At 34.8% G+C, this 15,000-nt stretch overlaps 2 protein-coding genes across 3 annotated transcripts in view; one reads left to right on the top strand and one right to left on the bottom strand.

Moving 5' to 3' along the window:
- LOC144981163 (uncharacterized) overlaps positions 1 to 15,000 on the bottom strand; it is a 457,713-nt gene that overhangs the window by 417,774 nt on the left and 24,939 nt on the right. For both annotated transcript variants that reach the window (XM_078929317.1, XM_078929318.1), the window contains exon 2: positions 10,385 to 11,399. In XM_078929317.1, coding sequence (XP_078785443.1) covers positions 10,385 to 11,197 — 813 coding nt within the window. In that variant the 5' untranslated portion in view covers positions 11,198 to 11,399. The remainder of the gene's footprint in view (positions 1 to 10,384; positions 11,400 to 15,000) is intronic.
- The window catches only part of LOC144981164 (uncharacterized), a 289,898-nt gene that overhangs the window by 99,988 nt on the left and 174,910 nt on the right, over positions 1 to 15,000 (top strand). The gene's annotated exons all lie outside the window — the stretch shown is intronic.

Raw genomic sequence — 15,000 nt, forward strand, 5'->3', positions numbered from 1 at the left:
TAGATAGATAGATAGATAGATAGATAGATAGATTGAATAGATGAGATAGATAGATAGATAGATAGATAGATAGATAGATGGATAGAAATCGATAAGTAGATAGATAGATAGATAGATGGATAGTTAAATCGATAGAGAGAGAGATAGATAGATAGATAGATAGATAGATAGATAGATAGATAGATAGATAGATAAACAGATAGAAATTTAAATAGCTGGATAGATCGATAGACCGGTAGATAACGCGCTAGATAGATTGTTTAGAAGATAATTAACATGTGGCGAAGACAAATGAAATGTTGAAACAACTTCCGGTTGATCTATAAACTATAAACAAACACCAGTAAAATTATGTATAATACTTCCTGTTGTATGAATAACGCAAGATTTAGTGGGAAAGTCAAGCCGTAAGAATATCAAAACAGATTGAAAAAAACATTGGATGCACCTGTTAAATTGTCTTACTAATCTGCTATGAATTTACTGCTCTACTAGTATCCCTTTCGCTTTCATAGCTTCAAATCAGAAATACTTAAAAATGAGCTTTTATATAGGGCAATATCCACCAAATGTGCCTTAAAGCACTTTACAAGGGGTCTCTGGCCAACAGCAACATTTAACATGTAGGACGGGGCATTATGCCTCCTGATAGGCGATTGACATTTTTTTTTCGGACAGAGACAACGCTGTTAACGGCCAGGTACTCATTTTACACCTGAGTACGGTGAGAGAATATGTGAGTAAAGAGCCTTTTCCAAGGCCTCAACTATGCGCCGAGCGAGGCTCGAACCCAGGACCTTCCGATCCGAAAGCGAGTGTCATACCACTAGACCACATAGCCGCACAAATACTTGACAATATTCTAGTCTGACTCTGGCTTTATTGAAATCCATGGGGAAGAAAACCGATACGGAAAACAACATGAAATAAAATAAAATACAATAAATAGGTTAATGAAATATTATAATAAAAACGAGAAGCCCTCTTTTTCCACCTTTTCTGTTTTCTGTTTTAATATATATCAATATCATATATATATATATATATATATATATATATATATATATATATATATATATATATATATATATATAGAATACAAATTGTCACTCACATTTTTTGTGGCCGAGACGTTCGTTTCTGTGTCTCTTTACACGTCCTCAGTCGGCGTAATCCTTAATAATGTCCCATCATTATCGAGCACTTTCGTACCTACGAGTACCCACCAACACTCATATATATATATATATATATATATATATATATATATATATATATATATATATATTATATATATATATATATATTAATATGATATTGATATATATTGAAACAGAAAACAGAACAAGTGGAAAAAAAACAATAAAAACAAAACACACACACATACACACATACACACACAACACACACCCACATAAACACACATACACACAAACACACACAGACACAGACACACACATACACACATACACAAACACACATAAACACACACACACATACACACACATACACACAAAAGTCATTTCCCAGCCCACGAAATCAATAGATATCGTCTGTCACAGATATGCCTTGTCATAAAAGAAATACATTATTAATCTGATGTTATCATTTCTATTCTCTCATAAGAAATCACTGTATTATGGCCTTGTAATCTCACAAAGACAAAATCAAATAATTGATATATTTCTCAAATGGACAAAAATAAAAACGAAACGTGCGGCTATGTGGTCTAGTGGTATGACACTCGCTTTCCGATCGGAAGGTCCTGGGTTCGAGCCTAAATCGGCGCATAGTTGAGTCCTTGGAGAAGTCTCTTTACTCACATTCTCTCATCGTACTACTCAGGTGTAAAATAAACTTTTAACACAGTTCTTTGAATTCCTTTGTGTCTTTGTATTCTTTCTTTCCCATGTTTGAAAAGATTAATTAATTATCTATTTATTTGCTTTTTTCTTTAGATACTTATCTAATTATTTATTTATGTATTTATTTATTTACTTATTTATCTTTTGTATTTATCTATATATTTATTCGCTTTTTTAATATAGTTTTTTTTTTTGTCTTATCTATCCTTTTATTTAATCTTTGCCTACTTATAGATCAAGGTCACAATTCAATGATTTCTTATTATGAGAGAATGAATACTGCAACAAAAGATTAATGCATTTCTCTGATTACAAACCATAATATATTGTGTCATAGAAGTAGTTATTGATTTCCCCAACATAGAAGACTCCTCTATTTATTTCTTTTATTGTGTTTGCTTTATTATTTGTTTGGTATGGTTATTGTTATATTTTTATGGGGTTTTGTTTTAAATGCCAGAAATAAATGAGAATTTCAGCAGATAGACAAGTAAAGACACTCTTAAGAAATTTTATTTGAAACGATAAAAAAAAAAAAAACAAAAAAAAAAAAAAAAAACAAAAAAAAAACTAAACAAAATTTTTTTTTAAAAAATCCCATTTTTCTCGTCGTCTGGTGGAATCAATAGGAGCAGCTTCTAGACGAGACTAGACTCGTATGGCAGGCAGTAATGACTAGTAATAAAAGGAATAACATTAATCTTGTGTTACAATTTCAGTTTCCAATCTCTCGTAACAAAAAAAAAACAACAACAAAATTTATAGTTTGTGACTTTGACGTATAGATCTAGCTGGTTTGAAATTAGAAAAAGGACGAATAGTATGGGGTTTTTTTTCATTAACAAAGAACAAATTGATATAAATAAGTAATGAACAATTAAATTTAAAAACAACAACAAATAAATGATGAAATAAATAAATAAATAAAGTAAATAAATACACAAATAAATTAGTAAATAAATAATCGATTAATTCATCAATTAATTAATGACTTACATACAAAAAGATGGCAAATCTTGGTTTTAGAGCATTTCTAATTCTTATTGCAATTACAGTTTGTTTGTTTTTTTCTTCCTACTAAATGTTACGCATAATAATAAATTATTATAATAAAGTGAAATCCCATATTCCCAACTTGACTGATAGCCTACACTCAACAACAGGGCAAGACTTCATAATTTGGTCTCCAAGCAGGCCGAATGGAGCAATATTTTCTCTTGCATACAGTACAAGTCGTCTGTATGTTACCCTTTTTAGTGCCAGTAGTACCCTAACAATAATCAGCCATTATTGTCTTCTTCCCACCCTCGTCTTACACATAGTAAATGTCTCTCTCTCTCTCTCTCTCTCACTCTCTCTCTCTCTCTCTCGCTCTCTCTCTCTGTGTGTATGTGTGTGTGTGTGTGTGTGTGTGTGTTTCTGTGTGAATGTGTGGTTGTTTGTGTCTAAATATCATTTGCTGTTCATAATCATGATTAGAGGCTCAGAATGTCAAGAATTTGGGGAGTTTTATTCGTTTTTCTTTTCTTAATTCTTGTTTTTTTCCTGTTTTTTGTTGGTTTTTTTTTGGTTTTTTGGGGGGTTTTTGTTGTTGTTGTTTTTTTGTTTTTTTTTTGTTTGTTTTTTTTTTTTTTTGGGGGGGGGGGGGGGTCTAAAGAATATATATCCTTACTCATCTCTTAACTGTCCCATAGTTGGGATTTACTTATCTATTGGATTATTATCATTATTATTATTATTACTATTATTATTATTATTATTATTATTATTATTATTATTATTATTATTATTATCATTATTATTATTATTATTATTATTATTATTATTATTATTATTATTATTATTATTATTATTATTATTATTATTTTATTATTATTATTATTGCGCCTTTTTTTTTGTTTTTATTTGCACAAGACATAAACAACGACTTTTTGTGTCTCAAACTTGCTCTCGTTGAGCCGTCAGTATAGCAACATTTCCAAAAGTGATGCGATTATTCTCTTGAACATTGACCGTTGTTCAGCTAAATACTGCCCTTCCCGTACCGTCTTGGAAATGAGAGCTTAACGTGTCACGTGATGACAAGGGGGAGATCACGTGATTGATAACCTGTCGAATCCAGCCAGCCACATACACAATGACAAACAAACAAAAAAAAGCTATTGACATATTGTGTGTGTGTGTGTGTGTGCGTGTGTGTGTGTGTGTGTGTGTGTCTGGAAAAAAACAACATACAAAGGTGGTTGTTTCCCTTTGTTTCTGGGTGTGTTTTATAGTATTGCATTTGACACATCGCATCAAAACGGTGTGTTAGGTGTTGGGACTGTTAAGTCGATGGAAGATGAATTTATAGCCTGAAATATAGAACCTTAGCCAAATCTTCTTCTTCTTCTTCTTCTTCTTCTTCTTCTTCTTCTTCTTCTTCTTCTTCTTCTTCTTCTTCTTCTTCTTCTTCTTCTTCTTTTTCTTCTTCTTCTTCTTCTTCTTCTTCTTCTTCTTCTTCTTCTTCTTCTTCTTCTTCTTCTTCTTCTTCTTCTTCTTCTTCTTCTTCTTCTTCTTATTATTATTATTATTATTATTATTATTATTATTATTATTATTATTATTATTATTATTATTATTATTATGATCATCATCATCATCATCATCATCATCATCATCATCATCATCATCATCATCATCATTATAATTATTATTATTACAGTGTTTATTTTGTTTGTTTCTTTTTTTTTTTTAATTCATTCATTATTGTTTTCTGTTGTTTTTTCTTTGTTTTTATTTTTGATTTTGTTTTTGTTTTGTTTTGTTTTCTTTTTTTTTGTTGTTATTTTTGTTTGTTTATTTTTTTGTTTTTTTTTTTTTTTTTGTTCATTAAGGACGGAGGACAGATACACAAATTGTTAATGAGCTAAAAGGTGCAATTTCAATTCTTTGATCTTCTTAACTTTAAATCCACTTTTCGTTATCAGACGATTTGTAACATATGAAAGTAATTGTGTATTGTTGTGTGTGTGTGTGTGTGTGTGTGCGTGTATGTGTGTGTGTACGTGTGTGTATGTTTGTGTGTGTGTGTTTTGGGTGTGTGAGAGAGATAGATGGATTAACGGATATATAGATATATAGATAGAGAGTGAGGGGGGTGGGGAGATAGATAGATAGATAGCTAGAGAGAGAGAGAGAAAGAGAGAGAGAGAGAGAGAGCGAGAGAGAGAGAGAGAGAAAGATAGATGGATAGATAGATAGATAGATAGATAGATAGATATAGATAGATAGATTAGATAGATAGATAGATAGATAGATAGAGGGATAGATAGATAGATAGATAGATAGATAGATAGATAGATAGATAGATAGATAGATAGATAGATACATAGAGAGATAGATAGATAGAGAGAGAGACAGAGAGACATAGAGAGAGACAGAAAGATAGAGAGAGATAGAGAGAGATAGAGAGAGAGAGACAGAGAGAGAGAGATAGATAGATAGATAGATAGATATATAGATAGTCAGACAAAGAGAGACATATGTATATATATATATATATATATATATATATATATATATATATATATATATATATATATATAGAGAGAGAGAGAGAGAGAGAGAGAGAGAGAGAGAGAGAGAGTCGTAGTGTCCACACGAGTAGTATGTTTGAAGGAGTGCAATGTGACGTGTTTCCCGTTCCGTTATTTATGCGTTCCCCCTGTCAATGTGTTATGATGGGTTTGTAGTGTGTACATACAACATCACACAGTGGCTATTGCCCCTGTCTGTTGTTGTTGTTGTTGTTGTTGTTGTTGTTGTTGTTGTTGTTGTTGTTGTTGTTGTTGTTGTTGTTGTTTGTATCTAGTCAGCTTGATCAACGACGAAACCACAAGACAGACAGACAGACAAAGAAAGACGACACCTATCATCATCGAACTTCATCGGTTACTCTTGCTCTTGGCGAGCAGGTGTCCAAAATGGTGACCGAGCATCTCAAAACGGTCATGCGATCCAGTGGCATGACACTCCTGTTGTAGGTTGCTGTTGGCCAGGGACCCCTCGTAAAGCGCTTTGAGCACATTTAGTGGATATTGCGCTATATAAAGATCGATTTTAGGTACTCTGGAAGAGTATTTCGCGAAAGCTCAGGTTTGAGAGTTTTTTTTTTTTTTTTTTTTTTTTTTTTTTGGGGGGGGGGGGGGGGGGGGGGTTGTTGTTGTTGCCAAGATGAGGGTCATTTAAATCGATCGTCTATAGTTTGTTCTTGGCTAAAAAAGCTCACAGCATTGCCATCCGGAAGTATAACGTACCAACACACAAAACTCATGTGTAACCATGAACTTTTATAGTCTGGATAATACCGTTTAGAGAGAATTACTCATCAAGGCGGATGGCAAAATACAATAACAAAGACATGAGTGACGTCATCTTCGTTCTTGACTGAAGTTACTCTCACTCTTGACGATCAGGTGTCCAAAATGGTGACCGAGTATCTCAAAACGGCTATGCGATCCAGTGTCATGCCACTCCTGCTGTTGTAGGTACTCTGAAAAAGTACTCGCGAAGTCCCAGGTTTGAGAGGTTTTTTCTTTTTTGTTTTGTTTTGTTTTGTTTTTTTTTTTTGTTTTTGTTTTTTTTTTTGTTGTTGTTGTTTTTTTTTTTTCTCACAAAGATGAGGGTCATTTAAATCGATCGATATTTGAATGACGATGTTTCTGACCAAATTTTAAAATATGTTTTTTTCCATACTACGGCTGACTCGCGTTTGGACCAGAAGCTCCATGGTTCGATCTCCGCTGAAAGAAGTGCACCACACTCGTCTCTCTTTGTTATATATTTTAGGCTGCCAGGTGGTGAGTAGTTCTCACTAGCGGGCAGCGTGGCTCAGCGGTGAGGTCTTTACTTCGTACTCGAAAGGTACCGAGTTCGATCACCAGCCGTTGCTCCGCTGTGTGGCCTTGAGCAAGTCACCTAGCCCTAGCTCAATTTGCCCTGCGGCTGACGCCTGGGTTATTCAAGTCTTCCATTGGAATAGACACTAAAGTCAATTTCCCCTATGAGATCAATTAAGGGATTTTTTAAAAAAATAGCAATCCGACTATAAATGTTTAAAATTACACACAGTATCATGTATTTGTACTTTTTATCTGGCAAGCAATTTTTGCAAGTATTTTTCTTAAATGTTTCTAGCCATTTAAAAAAATAAAAGTTCTTTGTCATTGTATGCCAAAAATAGGACAACGATAATCCCATTTTGGCCTTTTAAATAAATAGCAACGTAATAGATCAGACATGTTTTATAATGAAATGTCATAGTATTTCTAATGATAGAACTGAATAGAGCTCGATCTAGAGTTACAAAACCATTAAGACTTAATCCATAGACCAGATTAAAATTTGGCATTCTGACAACAATGAGTTGTCAAGCCCGGGGCGGCTAATGGCCCAAAATAATTAATACTCTAGTAAGTATGACGTAGACAATATTGCCAGACTGACTTTGTCTACGACGCCAAGTTTCGTGGTTAATCCGTTTGGTGTAAGTTGTCAGTAGTTAGTAGGGCTTTCTGGTGTGTTGTTTGAATTGATTAAGATTTGATGACATCTGAACGCTTCGTTAATTTGAAGTAATTAGGCGGGCCGCGGGGGGTGGGGGTGGGGGGGGGGGTAGAGAGAGGGCAAAGGGGGAGGAGGATGAAGAGGAGGAGTAGGAGGGGGGGGGGGATGAGAAGAAGAAGAAGAAGAAGAAGAAGAAGAAGAAGAAGAAGAAGAAGAAGAAGAAGAAAGAAAGAAGAAAGAAGAAAGAAAGAAAGAAAGAAAGAAAAGAAAGAAAAAGAAAAAGAAAGAAAAGAAAGAAAGAGAAAGAAAAGAGAAAGAAAGAAGAAAGAAAGAAAGAAAGAAAGAAAGAAAAGAAGAAAGAAAGAAAGAAAAGAAAGAAAGAAAGAAAGAAAGAAAGAAAAAGAAAAGAAAGAAAGAAAAAAAGAAAGAAAGAAAGAAAAGAAAGAAGAAAGAAAAAAAAAAAGAAAGAAAAGAAAGAAAGAAAGAAAGAAAAAGAAAAGAAAGAAGAAAGAAAGAAAGAAAGAAAGAAAGAAAGAAAGAAAGAAAGAAAGAAAGAAAGAAGAAAGAAAAAGAAAAAAGAAGAAAAGAAAAAAAGAAAGAAAAAGAAAGAAAGAAAAGAAAGAAAGAAAGAAGAAAGAAAAGAAAGAGAGAAAGAAAAGAAAGAAGAAAGAAGAAGAAGAAAGAAGAAAGAAAAGAAAGTAAAGAAAGAAAGAAAGAAAAGAATAAGAAAGAAGAAAAAGAAAGAAAGAAAGAAAGAAGAAGAAGAAGAAGAAGAAGAAGAAGAAGAAGAAGAAGAAGAAGAAGAAGAAAGCGCTTCAAACTCATTAAATAGATACACTGGAAATGTATCATAAGTTCAGGAATTCAACAATAATTACTAAAGGAAGAAAAAAAACGGGGGGGGGGGGGGGGGGGTAGGAGGGGGAGTGTTGGAATGAAGAGAGAGAAAAGGGTTGAATTTGGGGTACGATAATGGAGTAGATGCTAAAATATAGGGGTACAAATAGGAGAGCGATACAGAAGGAGATAGAAGAAGGGGGAACGGGGTGGTGGAAGAAAGAAATGAAATCAAAGAGGCAGGGGAACTTAAGTGATTGAGTGAAAACGGATATGACAAATATTATTAGGACAAGGACACGGTGGTCCGAGTGACATAGAACGAGGGGTGGGAAAGAGTAGAGTAGAATGGGCAGAGATAGACACGGGGGAGAGGGAAGAGAGAGAGAGAGAGAGAGAGAGAGAGAGAGAGAGAGAGAGAGAGAGAGAGTGTGTGTGAGAGAAATAGAGAAAGAGAGAAAGAGTGAGAGGGAGAGAGAAAGAAAGAGCGAAAGAGAGAGAGAGAGAGAGAGAGAGAGAGAGAAAGAGATAGAGAGTGAGAGAGAGGAAGAAAGAAAGAGAGGGAAAGAGAAAGAGAGAGAAAGAGAGAGAGAGAGAGAGAGAGAGAGAGAGAAAGAAAGAAAGAAAGAAAGAAAGAGAGAGAATGAGATAGACAGAAGGAGAGAAAGAGAGAGAAAGAGAGAGAAAGAAGGAGAGAGAGAGAGAGAGAGAGTAAGAGAAAGACAGAGGATATATATATATATATATATATATATATATATATATATATATATATATATATATATACATATATATAACTAGAGAGAGAGTGAGAGGAAGAGGACGAGGAAGGGAGGGAGGGGCGGATATGTCGTGAAGAGAGAGAATAAACGATGAAGGAGGCAGAGGAATAAATGAGAAGAATAAAGTAGAGCGAGCTGTAGAGATGAAGAAAGAATACCTAAAGTGAAAAATTGTAATCGTTTGAGATAATAAATGGCGATGATAGATTTAAGAAAGAAAATGAAGAAAAAGATCGGTGTGATTAACCCTCTCCAACCATAGAAAAATCGTCATATTATTCGTTACGATAATAATAAATAATAATAATACACATTTATACAGCGCTCATTCTCGTGTAAAACACAAGCTCTGGGCACTTTACAATATAAATTATCAATTTTGAGTGGAAAAGAAAATGCAATGCAATGAATTCATAGCCAAATAAAGGATTCATTGCGTCAATAAAAGCGCAAATACAGTAAAGATGTGTCTTGAGATTCTTTTTAAAGGCAGGTAAAGACTTGCACAAATATTACAACAAATATTATTCTTATTCTGATTTGTTTTGTACTTCACAATATTGACACTTTGTTATACTGCAGCTCGTTTGGCTGAACACATTCATTTATAGCACGTATTTATTGCCTTTATGACTGAGTAATAAAGTATATTTGTGACCCATCGTCCCAAAACGGTATTATGTCGGAACGAACCAGATGCTTAAAATCTGAATTAAATGTTAAACTGTTAAAAAATTTAAATTGTTGGCATTAGCACCCTAAAATATGGTATCCATTCTCCTCAATAAAACATACAAACTCAACACAAGTCTGATATGTCTGGCTATAAATTCAATTTTCAACATCTTAACCAACCCGACTTAATACCGTTTTGAGGCTAAGGGTCACATTTTTGTGTTGGGTGGGTAGGAAGAGTCATGGAAAAACCTGAAAGTAACACTGGTAAGGAGAGGATTAACTCACTCAATCCTAACACCGACTATATCCGTAGTTTACCCAGGGTTACTTTTACCCCATGCCTATTTATTACATTTTTCTGAGACAAATTACAGGCGTCGTATCAATGCTAATGTTTTTAGTTTTTACATGTTAATGATAGTTAAATAAAACTAGCTGTGCACATGTTCATTTTCAATACATTTTTTCCAATGTTTCCAAATTTGAAAAGCAGCAAAAATCTGTAGGATTTAGTGAGTAAAGATTTAGTGAGTTAAAAATTTAGTGAGTTAAATATTTAGTGAGTTAAAGATTTAGTGAGTTAAAGATAAGATTGATCAATCGGCCGATTATCGTGGCGTGTAACTGGATCATTAGGGAAGATGGGGAAAACGATTGTTTCTCAAAGATACTCACATCAATGTTAAGATGTAAATCCAAAAGAATATCCGTGGTGTAATCCGATAATGGAATGGTATTCCTGTACGAAATCACTTCCCTGGAAACCATGACGTCATCAATATTATAATCCATTACGTCAGAGTCCTGGTTCACATTGGCATCATCATCGTGTATTTTATCACCAGAGTCGGTCGTCACCATGAACAGATTGTTGTCCGATTCTTGGGCGATCGGGATATACAATTTGTCGTTATAATCGATTACTGCTGGCGATTCTTTGATAATTCGATACTCCTGACAAGTATCGGGAGTCTTACTACTTTCTGTTGAGCTATTGTTCGATATTGATAAAATCGATATCGAATCCGATTCCATCGATGATGATGATTCTTGCATCTCGGAAAACGATAACGGTTTTGAAAACGATGGTAACGATGATTGTATTGATATTGATGGACACATTCTTTCGAGATGATAATAGTACGGAAAATACCAACCACACTTTTGATCCGTCACCATTACCGAAGGGCCTGCAGTAAATCCCATAACACCAGACAAATCCCGAGAAGAACTCCCAGAAACATCCCTCAAACCATCAGCAGAATCATCAGCATAGCATTTGGGACAAGACTCGACGTCGATTCGTTCGAAGACTGTCCCGTGTTTTTCCAATTCCTCAGAAAATCTCGGAGGAATTGGAAAGTTATTCGCATCAGATTTACAGTGGGTTGTGGAGAAGGTCAAGGCCAATATAAACGTTGATAGGAGGAGTGTCAAAGACATCTCTGAGCGAGTTCGTTTGGCACCAGATACATAAGAAGTGGCCATTATTTGGCCCTAATTTCTTAAGTCTAGTCCCTTTAGTCGGTTAAGTATTGTCTCCTTTGTATTTGTTTATTATTTTTTTGTGGGTGGGGTTGGGGGGGGGGGGGGGTTAAACTTTGAATTTAGAGATAAAACTATTTGCTTCTTGGCTCCAGTTTATTTCTTTATTTTTCGTTGTTCAGCATTTCAAGTCATCCTCACGTATCTGGTTTTAAAGAAAAAAAGGCATGAGAAAGTATCATTATTGACTGTTCAACAGCAATATTTATGGTTCATCGGTGATGTTAGAATGTGTCAAATTCATGTTAAGAAGCATAATAAGTTATAAATTGAATACACAAGGATTAGTGTATAAATGGAAATATGGATAGATATATAAGTAGATAGGTAGGTAGGTATGCATATAGGTAGTTAGATAGGTAGGTAGGTAGACAGATAGGTAGAGAGATAGGTAACAAGGTAGATAGATAGATAGATAGATAGATATAGATAGATAGATAGATAGATAGATAGATAGATAGATAGATAGATAGATAGATAGACGATCTTTAGGGAAAAAAAAGGGGAAAAATAAAGAATAGTAGTGAATATAATAAAACAGATAACGATGAAACGATGATAAAGACTGAGGGGAAAATGGTGAAGGTGTTAACTCTCTCCTTACCAACTACAGAAAAATCGTCACATTCGTTACGATACAACCAACATTTTTCTTATTCAAATTTTTCTTGTACACCATAAAATTTAAAGAAGATGAACAGTTTGTTGTAGAGCTTGTTTTGTTAAAAAAATTATGTATCGCAAGAACTTTCCTGCTATTGTGTTTGAGTGATATAAAAAATCTATTTTTGTGTTAGTTGTGTGAAGTTGTTTTGTGAAGATTTGGGGGCAAATCCGGAAAATGACTGGTAAGGAGAGAGTTAAGGAGTAAAAGAGCTGCATAGAGAGAAAGAGAGAGAGAGAGAGAGAGAGAGAGAGAGAGAGAGAGAGAGAGAGAGAGAGAGAGAGAGAGAGAGAGAGAGAGAGAGAGAGAGAGAGAGTTTTGTAGTCAGAATCAAATTATAGGTTTACATACAGATAAATAAACTATCGATGAAGAGTTTGTGTTGCCTGATATAGCCTAGATGAAGATAGACATCAAACCATATAGACAAAATAAGATACGAAAAAGGGAGGATGAGAATGTAGGGAACTTGGGAGCTAGAGTAGGCCAGGGGATGAGTTTGATAGATGGCCAAGGGAAGACAACAATGAATACGACTGTAATTAGAGTGGTGTTATTAAGTACTCATGAGAAGTCTTTCATTTGTACATTATTATTTTTTTTAAATAAAAAATTATGCCTTTTGCGCCACGATATCAGAAGATATCGTCGCCTAGGCATTCCACCTAAGGAATATAGATAACTCATCAAACAAGATGTCTGATGTCAACAGGAATCACCCATGTTGTCCAAGTGAGCAAATTGGGTTGCTTAATAATCTTGCTCAAGGAAAAAAAAAACGAAAGTGCCTGAAGCGGGGCTCGAACCAGGGTCATCCGGATCACAGTGCAATGCCTTAACCACTCGGCCACCCCCCCCCCCCCCCCCCCCCCCCCCCCCACATTGTAATTATTTTTTTTTTAATAATTTAAAATAGAGGGAAAAAAATAATGGAACGGGGACGTAACTGGGGTATGGCATACAAAGGGCGTTAACTCGATAGAGTGTAATGAGTAATGACTAAGGGTTGAGTGGTATACCAAACATGTCAAATGGCATCTATACCCTGTTACTTATGTTTGGTGGCGATTTCTGGACACTGTGAAAGTGTGCGATTGACGTAAGGTTAATGGGTATTTCCCTAGAACGTGACACAGATAGCGGTGACCCAAAATTGTAGGAAATATGGGAGATAACTGGGTTGTCGTACACACAAAGGGTGATAATTCAACAGAATGTTTTGGATACGATTTGAGTGCTTACGATATTAATATTATTATTGCTATGTTAACTTGTATATTGATATTATTAAGTAGTAGTGTTGGTCATTGTGTGAATGTGAGGAAGGTGGACTAGTGGCTAGTGGAGTTGACCCCTCTCGATAAGAGACGTAAAAAAGTGTTGACCCCAAAATTAGGAAAGAGCAGCATACGAATAGGGTGTTGTATCTATACACCAAGATGAATAAACTCGGGGGGGGGGGGGTTACAATGATGATGATTTATGATGTATGGCATAGACATCAATTGTGATAACATCACATAATGTGGGGTTTTGTGGATATGGCCTAATTTTGGATGACAATCAAATTCATTGCGTACGATCGAAATGCTGCTGACTTCAGAAATTGCCATCTGAACATAGAACATAATTTAGAAGCTTTTCGTACAATGACAAAAGTGAACATAGAACATCATTTGTAGCTTTTCGTACACTGAAAAAACGCTTATTTTTTAAGACAATAATTTTTGGCCAAAAAAAATGTTTTAACTCTCTCCTTACCAGCCATTTTCTGAATTTTCCCCAAAACTTCACATCCAACTAACACTTATCACTCAAACACAATAGCAGTGAGTTCTTGCGATACATAATTTCTTTCACAAAACATGCTCTCTATTACACTGTTCATTCTCTTTATATGTTATGACGGACAAGAGAAATTTGAATAAGAAAACGGTTGGTTGTATCGTGACAAATGTCACGAATTTCCTATGGGTGGTAAGGGGAGGGTTAACACAGGCCTCGTGACAGTCACACATTCAAAAACTGTCAACGCTCATATCTTTAAAAGTAGTCCTTCAGAACCATTGGGCCCATGGAGCCGGAGTTTATACCTGGTTTCTATAGTGTGAAACAACGGACAACAATATCAATTGCTTGCTACCATTTGGATAAGACGCTAGTCTATAGCCAAGTACTTTCCTACAGATCTAACAGACCTAGCTACCCAATCACTGCTGGGTGGACAGACAGGGGAGTCAGAAAAAAATAATCTCAACTGCACCGGGGATCGATCACCGTCCCTTTTGTTGCGTGTGAAGCATGTGCTTTACCAATTGAGCTATCGGGACCATCCACGCTCACATCTTGCTTTTCTTTATTACACAACCATTTACAATATAGATAGTATGCGCTTGGCCAAGAAGCTCATAACATTGCCATCCGGAAGTATAATGGACCAACACACAAAACTGTGTGTGCCCATGAACGTTTATAGTCAGGTTAATACAGTTCAGTGAGCATTATTCATAAACGCGGATGGCAAAAAGCAATAACAAAGACCTGAGTAACGTCATCTTCGAACTATCTATATTTATTCGGTTAACGACATCCCAAAAAACCCCCGAAATGACAATGACCCCTCAAGTATTGAATATAGATTATAAATAAAATTGATGAACAAATAGACAACAAACAATTCCAACTCATTTTAGTTATCTTAAGCGCTAAAATAGAAAAAATATAAACCAAACAAACAAACTCTAAAATGAAAAATAAATGACACGATAAAAACATCGACATCCCAAAATACCCCGAAAAGACAACGACCTCTCACAAGTACTGTATATAGATTATATACAAAATTGATGAAAATAAAAAACCACCCAAAAACCTCCAAACTCACTTAGTTATCTCAAGCACTAAAAAAGAAACTATAAAACAAACAAACACACAATCAAAAAACAAAAAGTAAATTGAAAAATAAATTTAACGACACGATAAAAAATGCCGACATCCCAAAAATACCCCGAAAAGACAATGACCCCTCAAATTATGCTGAATATAGAGTATACATAAAATTGATGAAAAAAAAAATATGAAA

This window comes from Berghia stephanieae, chromosome 10 (genome assembly GCF_034508935.2).
Source record: "Berghia stephanieae isolate SIO BIC M18660-M18661 chromosome 10, UCSD_Bste_1.3, whole genome shotgun sequence".
Lineage (NCBI taxonomy): Eukaryota > Metazoa > Mollusca > Gastropoda > Nudibranchia > Aeolidiidae > Berghia > Berghia stephanieae.